We start from the raw sequence: 13,228 nt of genomic DNA, 5'->3' as shown, positions 1-13,228 counted from the left end.
CAGTTCTGGTGACCCTGCTATAGGAAGGATATCATTAAAATAGAGAGGGTTGAGAAGAGAATTACCAGGATGTTGCTGGGAATAGAGGTTTTGAATTGTAAAAATTGGCTGGAAAGACTGGGACGTTTTTCACTGGAGTGTAGGAGGTTGAGGAGTGACCTTATTGAGATTTATAAAATCATGAGAGGCATAGATAAGATGAATAACAAGGATCTTTTCCCTAGGGTGGGGGTATACAAAACTAAGGGGCATAACTTTAAGGCGAGAGCAGAAAGATTTAAAAAGGACACAAGGGGTAACTTTTTTACAGAGAGTGGTTTGTATGTGGAATGAATTACCAGAGAAAGTGGTGGATGCAGGTACAGTTACAACATTTAAAAGAAATTTGGATACGTGCACCAATAGAAAACGTTTGGAGGGATATGGGCCAAGTGTAGGCAGGTGGGACTGGTTTCATTTGAGACCGTGGTCGGCATGGACTAATTGGACCAAAGGGTCTGTGTCCATGCTCTAAGACTATAATTCCATGCTCATTTTGACAGTAGAATGGAAAAACAGCTTTGATTTAAATGAAGGGAGATTGCATAACTCTGGGATACAGCGTGATGTGGTTATCATGCAAATGAATCACAAAATGTGTAGGTACAGCAAGTGACTTGGAAGGCACATGGAAAGGTGGCATTTATTAAAGAGGAGTAAAAGTAACAATAAGAGCAAAATACTGTGAATGCTGTAAATCTGAAAGAAAAACTCAAAAGTTCTGGAGAAACACAGCAGGAATGACATCATCTGTGGAGAGAGAAACAGAGTCAACATTTCAATCACATATCACCTTCTTCAGAATTCTCGAGTGCTTTCTGTTTTTATTATAAAAGTGGTGATGTTTTGCTGTACAGTTGTGTGGAATGCTGGTGAGATCCCATCTGGTACACTGTGTGCACTATTGGTCTCCTTATTTAAGGAAGGATGTAAATGTATTTGCAATTCGGAGAAGACTAACACTTGGAATAGGTGGGTTGTTTTAATTTGACAACTGGGATGGGTGATGTGGTGATTGTAATGAGGTCAGCTAGGTGGACCTCATAGAATATTAGTTCCCTGATTGGGGCTGTTTATTGGGTCCAATCAGGGAGCCCTGGCTGACAGGTCAGAACAGGAGTGTCAGGCACCCGGCTCACTCTGCGAGCTGGATCAGTGCCAAGGACTCTCCACATGTAAGTAAAGGGTGACTTGGTGAGGGGATAGCGGCCTCCGAGGAGTTATTTCAGGGCAGGTGTTGCTAGTGGTTGGTGTCTTATGATGAAAGATTAGACAGGCTGGGTGGGTTACAACAGAGTTTACAAGAATGTCAGTTGATCCTATTGAAAGATATAAGATCCTGGGGGATCTTAACAAGGTGGATGCTGAAAGGATGTTTCACCTTGTGGGACACAGTTTTAAAACGAGGGGACATGTATTTAAAATGGAGAATTCTTCGCTGACAGCCTGGAATTCTCTATTCCACAGGAGGCTCAGTCATTAAGTGTGTTCGAGGCAGAGACTGATTTCTGGATATTAAAGATATGAAGTGACAGTGCAGAGAAAATAGCCTTGAGGTAGAAGGCATGATCTAGTTGTATGACAGGTCAGATCTGAGAGAGTCGAATTGCTTACTGCTCCTATTTCCCGGTTCCCATTTTTAATCAGCCTATTACAGATACTCTGACACACCTCTGGAGCGGGTGGGACTTGAACTCAGACCTCCTGGCTCACATTATCACTAAGGAACAAAGAGCCGTCCCATGTTCTTATACAGTTATAAAACTGAGTGAGGGAGCATTTTGCTTCATAAGGGACTAAGTTACAGTAAACGTTACAGTGCACGAATGGATGAATTAACCGACAGTATTTATTTATTTTTAAATGGTCAAACATGGGCATTAACCTGTATGAATACGGCAACAATGTTGCAATCTTTTTTGAGTGTATTGGATACATCAATGAAACATGAAACGATCACGGGACCAGTCATGTGACGGTGCGGCTGTAAACTGCTGCCTTCCGGGTGTTGGATGCGGCTGAAGTGTGAAACTGGGTCAATGAGGCCGTGTTTTGTGTTCCGCTTGCTTGTCTTTTCCGTTGTCCTTTCCATCTCGGAAACTTCCCAGCCGCACATCATCTTCGTTCTGGCCGACGATTATGGCTGGAACGATATCGGGTACCACGGCTCTCAGATCCGAACGCCGGTTCTGGACAAGCTCTCAGCTCAGGGGGTCAGGCTGGAAAACTACTATGTCCAGCCCCTGTGTACACCTTCACGCAGCCAGTTACTGACCGGCAGGTACCAGGTAGGGACAAAGCAGTCACTTTCAGGAGACTTTCTGCTATTCACATCGACATTTAATTAGATCGAGACTTCTAACATTTCCAACACGGGGATATCGTATAGGAGCTTGTGAGTAAAGTTAGGGATGATGGTAATAACTATCTAAAGGATAGCTTTGCAAAAATGTTTGATCTCGGAGAAGATGCGCTGTCTTAAAGATATAGTTAACTGCGGACTTCTGGTATTGTGAAACCCTTTAACAAAATCCCAGAATTGTGTGTGAAAACAACAAATGCTGGAGATCACAGCGTGTCAGGCAGCATCCATGGAGACAACAGTGAAGTGTCATCTAGACTCGAACCGTTAGCTTGCTCTGTCTCCATGGATGCTGTCTGATCCACTGATCTCCAGCATGTGTGTTTTCAGTACAGATTCCAGCATCTGCAGGAATTTCCTCTTACCCAGAATTTGTGTTTTGCCCATCCCGAGAATGAGAAGAGAAAATCGAGATTTAGAGCAAGAAAATGGAGGATTTTTATTTTTAAAAAATGAAAATGTAGAGGATGTGAAATAGTTAAGGGTAATGAAAATTAGAGTCATGGTTTGGGTAAGATTTAATTTATTTTATTAAATGTGTAGACGTTTAGGAAATTTCAGTTTAGGAACTGAATGGTTGAAGACAGGGTGAGTGGGGGGAGGACGTATTCGAGGATGGGCGGTAGGACTCAAATGTTGTTGAGATGGTTAGAGTGATGCTACAGAGGGACTTTAATGATGTGTTGAGAACTTTTACCTGTTCGGGGGTCAGTGCTGGAAGGAGTAACTGGAAAATAATCCCCCTTGTTTTCAGTACGCAGCACCTTCAAACTGTTATTTTGCAAAGCCGCACAGGGACACAAAGCAATTTGAGAGTAAGATGTGCTAACATGAACAGGGAGCTGGATGAGCTGATGCCTGCAGACGCTGGGGACCGAGAGGCTGGCCTGGGTTTAAGGTTACAGCAGCAAGTGGCCCGAGGCAGCAATGGGTCATTTCTGGACGTGCAGGTAGGTGTTTTGTTACCATAGAGATGCTGTGGGTTTAGAAGCACAGCTCAGGATTAAATGGGGTCGCGAGTTTGCAAATGATCTTGCTCAACTGTGGCAGTGAGGGAGGTTGCAATCGATGGCAGTATTGTAAACCTGTTGTTGGGCAGAGTGTCCAGAGCAAATAATAATTCTGCCTCGACTGGCTGCTTCACAAGAGACTGATGATACAGCGACACTGGAGGATCAGACTGTTGATGGTGGATCTGGAAGGTCAGGGACTGTACTAGAGGAGAGGAAATAGTTTAGGGCAATTATTTTCGTTCGGCATCATATAATACACTCTGCCACTGTCAGTGGTGGGGAAAAAGAATATTTAAAATGGTGGTTGGGGTGCCAGTCTAGTGGGCTGCGTTGTCCTGGATGCTGTTGATTCTTTTTTAACGTGGAAGGAATTTCATTACACTTCTGATTTCACCAGTCAGCGGGTGAGTTCGGAATTCCAAGCCTCTGCCCTGCTCTTGTGGGCTTATAGTAACTGTTAAGGGCTAGACTATCACAACTGGAGGTTGCACAACATGGAAAGAGACAAAGATAACACACTGTGGAGCTGGATGAACGCAGCAGGCCAGGCAGCATCAGTGGAGCAGGAAAGTTGACATTTCGGGTCCCGAAAGAGACAATGAAGGTAAAGCTGCATATGGGGCAGCGCTGCATATGGGGCGGCACTGCTGTCCCACAGGGCCAGGGCATTCGATTCCACCCTCAGGCGACTAAGTGCAGTTTGCGCATCATGCTCCCCGCGTCTGTGTGGGTTTCCTCCAGGTGCTTCGGATTTCTCCCACTGTCCAAAGATGTGCGGGCTAGGTAGATTAACCATGGTAAATGCAGGATTACAGGGATAGGGTAGATGGATTAGCCATTGGAAATGCAGAGTTACAGGGGTAGGGTAGATGGATTAGCCATTGGAAATGCAGGGTTACAGGGATAAAGTAGATGGATTAGCCATTGGAAATGCAGGGCGACAGGGATAGGGTAGATGGATTAGCCATTGGAAATGCAGGGTTACAGGGATAGGGTAGATGGATTAGCCATGGTAAATGCAGGGTGACAGGGATAGGGTAGATGGATTAGCCATTGGAAATGCAGGGTGACAGGGATATAGGGTAGATGGATTAACCATGGGAAATGCAGGGTGACAGGTATAGGGTAGATGGATTAACCATGGGAAATGCAGAGTTACAGAGATAGGATGGGTGGATTAACCATGGGAAATGCAGGGTGACAGGGATAGGGTGGGGGCTGTCTGGGTGGGATGCTGTTCGGACAGTCGGTGTGGACTTGATGGGCTGAATAGCCTGCTTCCACACTGTAGGGATTCTATGATTCTATGAGCTAGCAGAGACTGATCTCTGCATCTGGTGGCAGTGGCTGGTTTAGATATTGACGCTGGTGCCAATAATGCACCAAGAAGCTGTGGGACTGAAATCGAAGAACCGGGGAGCACAGTTAAAGATAAAGCAACGGGATTAGTGTAGTTGAGGGAGACAATGTGACGACTGAGAGACAAGATCAGGGGAAGCAGCCAAACGTGAAAGAGCAAAGTCCTGGAATAGTTCTGTGGAATAAATGAAGTCGATGCCTGAGGACTGGGACAAAGACAGTTATTCAGATAGCCGCACCCCGGAGGTGAACAAGCAGACCAGCCTGCCCAACCCAGTGATTATTGTCAGCAAATTATTCTTTTAACATGGACCCTTTTAAAACAATAAAATGCATAACCTATTAAATATGTAAATAAATCAGCGTGATGCTGAATAAAAACCGAAAGAACTGCGGATGCTGTAAATCAGGAACAAAAACAGAAGTTGCTGAAAAAGCTCAGCAGGTCTGGCAGCTGTGAAGAAAATAAGAGTTAACGTTTTGGGTCCGGTGACCTAGTTCTGAGGAAGGGTCACTGGACTTGGAACGTTAACTCTGATTTTTTTCTTCACAGATGCTGCCAGACCTGCTGAGCTTTTCCAGCAACTTCTGTTTTTGTTGCAGTGTGATACTGAAGCAGCAACCGAGTCGAACCCAGTGCAGGATTGTAATGAGTTAGGACCAGATCAGCTACTTCAGCTTACAGTGAAAAGAAGTTCAATCAGATTAGTAAAACCTGAGGTTCCAGAAGGAGACCAAGAATTAGAAATTGACACAGTCGGAGATAGAATGTGGGGACTTTATCATGAGGACAAGAAACCAACTCAGTGGATTTGGTCCACGGAACATAATTTTGTGACAGCAGTGCAATAAAGCGGAGATGCTAGCAGAGCAGAGTACTACTGTGGATAACAGCAGGGTTTGGCTGTAGGCTAGAGTAGGTTACCTATAAAACCTGGTGACCATTTGAACCTGACAACGTCTTTCAGAGAGTTCGCCTTATCAGGCCTTTATTCCTAAGTGTCCCACAATCTGCTTCTAACAGCCCTTTTAAACTGCAGGTAGTATATTGATAGAAATAATATGTAACCATTATTAACTACTGATTTAATAATTCCTTATTCTTCTGTTTCTATTTAGATGTCTGTTACTGGCTGACAACCACATAATTTCGTAATACTGCTGAAGTTGTGTTACATCATCTAACATCTCAATGGCTTAATTCAAAGCCAATAGATTTTGTATAAAATTGCATCTTGACTTTGTTTAACAAGCAGTATTAATGAATTGTAAAAAACCTCTTATAATCAGCCAAATTTAGTAACGAAATCCATCAAATTAAAAATCTGAAACCCTGAGTCTGCTACAATTGTAAATAATTAGCAAAGATATCGTTTCTCATTGGATAGCACACAGAAGTGTGACATAAGAACAACATTTATAATAAGACCATTAGAGCATAAAACATACGAGCAGAAATTAGGCCATTCGGCCAATCGAGTCTGCTCTGCCACTCAATCATGGCTAGTAAGTTTCTCAACCCCATTCTCCTGTTTTCTCCCATAACCCTTGATCCCCTTGACAATCAAGAACCTATCTATCTCTATCTTAAATACACTCAATGACCTGGCCCCCACAGCCTTCTGTGGCAGTGAATTCCACAGATTCACCATTCTGTGGCTGAAGAAGTTTCTCCTTATCTCCGTTCTAAAAGGTCTTCCCTTTACTCTAAGGCTGTGCCCTCAGGTCCTAATCTGTCCAACCAATGGAAATATCTTCCCAATATCCACTCTGTCCAGGCCATTCAGTTTTCAGACCCCCCCAATCCTTCTAAACTCCATCAAGTATAGACCCAGAGTCCTCAAATGTTCCTCATTTGTTAAGTTTTTCATTTGTGGGACCATTCTTGTGAACTTCCTCTGAACCCAATCCAGGGCCAGTACATTCTTCCTAAGATATGGAGCCCAAAACTGCACACAATATTCCAAATGTGGCCTGACCAGGGCCTTATAAATCCTCAGAAGTACATCTCTGCTTTTATATTCAAGTCCCATCAAAATAAATGCCAAAGTTGCATTTGCCTTCCTAACTACTGACTGAACCTGCAAGTTTACCTTGAGAGAATCCTGGACTAGAACTCCCAAGTCTCTTTGCACTTCAGACTTCTGAATTTTCTCCCCATTTAGAAAATAGTCCATACCTCTATTCTTCTTACCAAAGCACAGGACCTCACACTTTCCAACGTTGTACTCCATCTGACACTTCTTTGCCCATTCTCCTAACCTGTCCAAATCCTTCTGCCACCTCGTCAATACTTCCTGTCCCTCTACCTATCTTTGTGTCATCTTCAAACTTAGCCAGAATGCCCTCAGTTCCTTCATCTAGATCATTAATGTATAAAGTGAAAAGTTGTGGTCCCAACACTGACCCTTACAGAACACCACTTGTAACCGGCTGCCATCCCGTGAAAGACTCTTTTAACCCCACTCTCTGTTTTCTGCCAGATAGCCAAACTTCTATCCATTCTAGGACCTTGCCTCTAACACTATGGGCCCTTATCTTACTCAGCAGCCTCCTGTGCGGCACCTTGTCAAAAGCCTTCTGGAAGTCCAGGTAGATAACATCCATTGGCTCTCCTTGGCCTAATCTGCTTGTTACTTCCTCAAAGAATTCTAACAGATTTGTCAGGCATGATCTCCCCTTGATGAAACTTTGCCCTATTTTACCATGCACTTCCAAGTATTCAGAAATCCCATCCTTCACAATATACTCTAAAATCTTACCCATGACTGAGGTTAGGCTAATCGGCCTGTAATTTCAGTCTTTTGCCTTACTCCCTTTTTAAACAGGGACTCTAGCAATCCTGAAAGATCACCACTAACGCCTCCACTATCTCTTCACCTATCTCCTTAAGAACTCTGGGGTGTAGTCCATCTGGTCCTGGTGATTTATCCACCTTCATGCCATTCAGCTTTTCTAGCAAATGACTCTGAGTGTCTGAGCATATACCAGAAGAAAGGAGTGTTACTTTCCCATAACAGGATCCCACAAAATCTGAGAGTTGAAAGGTCAGTTGTTCTATTTGCCGTTGGTTGAGAGAAAAGTCTTGGTTTGATCACTGACAAGCAGATTCTTAGAATTATTACAGTGCTGTTCAAGGCCATTTGGCTCATCGTATCTGCCTTCTTTGAATAGTGTAATAATCATTTGCCTAACCTGAACAGGCAGATGAGATCTCAGTGTCACATCTCAATTATGATACCTATAACTGCGTATAACTCCTTCCCTATTACACCGAAGTGCCAGCCTAGATTATGTGCTCAAGTTCTGTGGTTAGAATTGAACTCCCAATCATCAAGGGATTGAGATGAGTTTGTTGACATTGTCCTTCGACAGTATATTGCTGACTTGGTAACTTGGGGCAAGTATTTTGTTCTCAATGAACTACATCTGACATTACTGGCACTGAATCATAGGGTGACCACCATCTTTGTTTCAAGTAAATAATGTGAGTTGTTCAGGACATTCTGGGACATTTTCGGGAGCGACTATGTGTGGATGCTGGAGGAATGTTTTGTTGCTGGAAAGCTGCCCCTTTCTTGGCAAAAGGCAGTCACTGTGCTGCTGCCGAAGACAGGGGACCTTTGTTTACTTAAGAACTGGTATCTGCTGTCCATCCTCAGCACGGATTACAACGTTTTTGCCAGGGTGTTGTTGTCTTGTCTGGGATTCGTGCAGGACCACATGATCCACCCTGACCAGTCGTACACGGTCCCAGGCTGGAGGATCCACAGCAACATCCATCTGGTCCGGGACCTGTTTTTATAGAGGGCTGGTCTGTCAAGCGTTTTACTATCTTTCGACCAGGAGAAAGTGTTTGACAGGGTCGATCACGAGTATCTGTGAGCATTCAGGTCCAGGATGCAGTTCGTCATCCAGATCCGACATGCTGACTGGAAAAGGGGCATGAAGGTGGATAAATCACCAGGACATCCGACATCCGACAGAGTGTCTGACTAATGTTAATGGGTGCCTGATGGTGCCCCTTTGCTTTGGGAGAGGAGGCTGTATCAGGGCTGCCCCTTTTCCAGCCAGCTGTATTCCCTGCGTACAGAGCCTTTCCTGCGCCCCTTGCAGAGGATGTTGTCAGGATTTCTGGGCCAGGCACTGTGGTGGTTCTTTCACCTTACGCTGATGATGTGTTCCTCACATTCACCAACCCAGCTGACCTGGTGAGGATGCACGAGTGCCAGGCGGTGTCTTCTGCCAGGATCAGCTGGACCAAATGTTCCTGACTCTTGGTTGACCCGTGGCGGGTAGATTTCTTTCTGGAGGAGTTACAGGGTTTCAGAAGGAGCACCACCCATCTCCCCTGTCTGGGGTCTGACTCAGCCTGGCTGAGGAATCCTGGCCGGGGCGAATTGTCAGGAGCTGGAAGCCAAACTCTCGGTTCACCTTGGCCTTTGGACAGGACTGCTCTAAGTGCTGTCTTACAGGAGTTGTGTGCTGGTCATAAACCAGCTGGTGGTCTCCACACTGTGCTACCGGCTGGTCCCTTTGACACCTCCTTTTGGTTTTGTCACAAAATCCACAGGATGTTAGTTCATTTCTTGTGGGACAAGAAGATTGACTGGGGCACAGCAGACGTTCTGAGTGTCTGTATTGAGAAGGGCACTTAGTCCCTGGTGTGCCTCCACTTTCTATCTTCAGACTCTGTCGCGAATCCCTCTCCGCCGAGCCACCTCCTAGGCAGTACGTCCTGATGACGTATTTTTTTCCACCGACTGCGCCGCCTCAGTTACAACATGCAGCTCCTGGTTGCAGGTCACCCTCAGGATGCTGCCTGTCCTATACCAGGACCTAATCAATGGCTGGGACATGGTTGACTCGCGCTGTGCCTTCCCACCATCAGGAGTCACGGCTATCATCAGAGAGCCGTTGCTCAGGAATCTGCACCTCCACCATCGCAGGTCTGAGTGGTTGTTGGAGGGGGAGGGCCGTGGCTGCGGGGGTGACCAGGGTCGGGAGGTGCTGGTGGCGGGGGCCTGGGCCGGATGCTGCCGCAGGAATTGGCATGCACTGCAGTGGTGGGCGATCGGTTCATGGCTGATTCCCTAAAAACGGCGGTGCTCAGATCCGACATTGGGCACCAGGTGTGCAGTGGGATCCTGTCTGTGTGTGTGTACCCCTGCCTAGATGGAATTTCAAATTGGCCGCAGGATCCCCTACCTCCCCCTGGGCACCTGTGCCCCATAACATGAGCTGCCTCATGGATATGTGTTGTATGTCCTTTAGGCTTGTGAATTGGCGGTTTTTGTACAGGCTGCTGCTGCAAACCATCCACCTTGACCTCTTACATCCACCACCCTGACGCATCTTGGCATGCCTATTTATCGCTGGGCAGTGCGGATCCCCTATGGAGGACTCTCTCCATGTGAGTCCTCCCTGTTTTTCTCAGGGACCTGGGGTGGAGGGTGTTGCACACGACTGTCCTTTATAACTACAGATTGCAGCAGTTCACGGACACCCAGCCCAACAGTTTATTTTGTGGTGCTGTGAGGTCTGCGGACATGTATACATTGGTTGTGGGCATTTATACAATGCAGTACGGCACAAAAACAGGCCCTTCAGCTCACAAAACCTGCACCGATTCCTAGTCCTTATTTAGACCTGCTACTCCCCATGTGCAGTAAGTATCCCTCTGTTTGCCTTATGTTCATGTGTCTATCAGGATACACCTTAAATGTTTCTAATGTGCCTGCTTCCACCACCTCCACTGGCAGTGCATTCCAGGCAGCCACCACCCTTTGTGTGAAACATTGTGAGAAACTTCCCCTGCACTTCTCCCCTAAACATTCCTGCTTTCCTTGAACCTGTGCCCTCTCATAATTGACTTTCTGCCCTGGAGAAAAAGCCTCTGATGATCCAACCTGTCTATGCCTCTCATAAATTTGTAGACCTCTATCAGGTCGCTCCCTCAGCCTTCCAGCGAAAACAATCTGAGTTTATCCAGCCTGTCCTCATAACTAAAACTTTCTAGACCAGGCAGCATCCTGGTAAATCTTCTCTGCACCCTCTCCAAAGCATTCACATCCTCTGGTAGTGTGGCAACCAGAACTGCATGCAATATTCCAAATTTGGCCTAACTAAAGTATTTTGTACAGTTGTAACACAGCTTGCCAATGTTTATATTCACTGCCCTGGTCGATGAAGGGAAAGGTGCAGTATGCCTTCATGACCACCTTATCCACTTGCGTTGCCACTTTCAAGGATCTATGGACCTGTACACCCAATCCCTCTGTATTTCGATGCTCCTAAAGGTTCTGCCTTTAATGTGTAATTTGCATCTGAATTTGATCTTTCAAAATGCATCACCTTGCATTTATCTGGATTAAACGCCATCTGTCATTTCTCTGCCCAAACCTGCAAACTATCTATATCCCGTTGTATCCTTTCACAATCCTCCTCACTGTCTGCAATTTCACCAATTTTAGTGTCATCTACAAATTTACTAATCAGACTACCTCCAGATCATTTATATACATTACAAATAACAAAGGTCCCAGCATTGATCCCCGTGGAACACCACTAGTTACTGATCTCCATTTCAGAAAACACCCTTCGACAGCTACTGTCTTCTAAGACCAAACCAATTTTGTGACATCTAGCTGGCTCACCCTGGATCCTATGAGATTTGACTTTTTGCACCCCCTTTTTAGTTATATGAAAAATCTTTTGTTGTGTTTTTGGTTGCACTTGAGCCCTGTGCTCCTGATCTTTTCACACCTGGTGCAGAGGGGAGTGGGCATATCAGAGGACCTCCTCATGGGTCTGCTCCTGGGCCAGGCCAGGCTGGTTATAAACATGTCCAGGCAGCGGGCTGCGGAGGGGCTCATTTCTGCTGACTGCCAATCCTCTGTGGTTAGGTTCAAACCTCGGTGTCCCTGGAAAAGAAGTGTGCGAAGTCCATCAATGGTCTCGATTCATTTAGAGAGAGGTAGGCGCCACGGAGATACAGTGTTTTATCTTCCCCTCTAACACCATTTTGATTTTGTCTCTTACTGCTGTCCCTACCACCCACATTTTGATGTTTGCATCATGGGTTTGTCTGTGAATATTCAATTGGATACATGAGGGTTTTTATGGTTGTGGTTAGTAGTTTAAAAGAAAGCAAAGAAGAATCAGTCATTTTGATGGTGGGAAGGCAGTCAGTTGTGTGTGATAACACTTATGGGTAGAAAAAGAAAGAAAATGAAGTTGTTACCTATATGGGCCACCTTCTGCAGGAAATAGTTACCTGGCTTGGAAGGGAATACTATGCTCATGATGCTGAAGATCATAGTGACATTGAACATTCTGGCCACTGTCTCTGTTCAAACTCTATTGTGTTGATTTGTGAGGCAGCTCCCAATTGACAGTTCACAAATGCATGTGAGAGTTCACTGGAGCTTGTTACAGGAAAGCAGGACAGTTTGTCAGGTTGACCCCGGATATAGACAGCCAAGGTGTTCCCTCTTGCATTTGCCATGTTCCCTCAGGCACCAGGGGCTTTCCATGGATCTGGCACTCAGAGCTCCAAGGAATCAATCACACAAGTGCCTCTGTTAATATTCCTGTTTGGAATCTCTCATCAGCTGGTGCTACGTTAGTGGATTTGTTTTTGAGAAGAACATTTTACAATGCCTTTGAAACTCCTGTGTTGATCACGAACAGAGAATGCTGTGAAAGACGAGACAGAGGGAGGATCCGAAGAGGTGCAGGTTGACCTGTTGGAGATGCAGGGGGTGGCCCATAATTCTACAGTCCACCCTGCTCCATTACAATCCCAGGCTGCAGAGCCATTCTACTTTGCCAGGTTTTCCCATTTGATTCCCTTCTGAGCACTTGCACCTGCTGAACTGTAGTGTGAGGGATTAAAAAAAAGAAATTGTGATCAAGAAACCACGTCAAATATCGACACTGAGTTGGACTCTTAGTATAATGGTGTAATTTCTTTGTGGTGAGGTGAACAGATTTTTCCCAAGCCATTAGCAGCAGCAGTTCAAAAATAAAACATTAGGTGGTGCTGCTGCAGCACAACTCTTCCCTATTCCTATCCAGTGTCTCTCTGATGCTTTCTCCAGTCAGGTGCAATGGGAAACTTGTTCAGATCAGGTTCACTTTACTCTGACCCATCAATGATCCACCTACAGATCGCTGAAGCCTTTTCACTGCACAGTTCAGGCGCCACTACCCTGAAATTAAATTGGTAATCTGATGGCTATTTGTACTAGATTGTTCTTCGTTCTCTGCTCTTTATTTGACTTGTCTGGGGCTTAACTTGAGACTATCCAAGATTATTTCCTTATCTACACCACACATTCATATGTCTGAGACAGCTTTTTCCAGCTTCGTTACACTGCCCAGTGTTGTCCAATCCCAGCTCATCTGCTGAAGCTTTCATGCCTTTGTCACCTCTAGACCTAATTCCAGCACA

The 13,228-nt window shown here is 45.4% G+C and overlaps 1 protein-coding gene across 2 annotated transcripts in view; it reads left to right on the top strand.

The window, feature by feature from the left end:
• Positions 1-2,012: 2,012 nt before the first annotated feature.
• Positions 2,013-13,228, top strand: part of arsb (arylsulfatase B) — an 85,765-nt gene continuing 74,549 nt past the window's right edge. Inside the window, exons 1-2 of one of the 2 annotated variants that reach the window (XM_048595113.1) lie at positions 2,216-2,327; positions 3,156-3,351. In XM_048595113.1, coding sequence (XP_048451070.1) covers positions 3,232-3,351 — 120 coding nt within the window. In that variant the 5' untranslated portion in view covers positions 2,216-2,327; positions 3,156-3,231. Of the gene's footprint in view, positions 2,328-3,155; positions 3,352-13,228 lie in introns of both variants that reach the window. The other variant, XM_020523066.2, reaches the window with a different exon arrangement.

The sequence above is a fragment of the Rhincodon typus genome, chromosome 3 (genome assembly GCF_021869965.1).
Source record: "Rhincodon typus isolate 14 chromosome 3, sRhiTyp1.1, whole genome shotgun sequence".
In the NCBI taxonomy this organism is placed as follows: Eukaryota; Metazoa; Chordata; class Chondrichthyes; order Orectolobiformes; family Rhincodontidae; genus Rhincodon; species Rhincodon typus.
The sequence above is the reverse complement of the archived record's forward strand: the minus strand, read 5'-3'. Positions and strand labels throughout refer to the sequence as shown.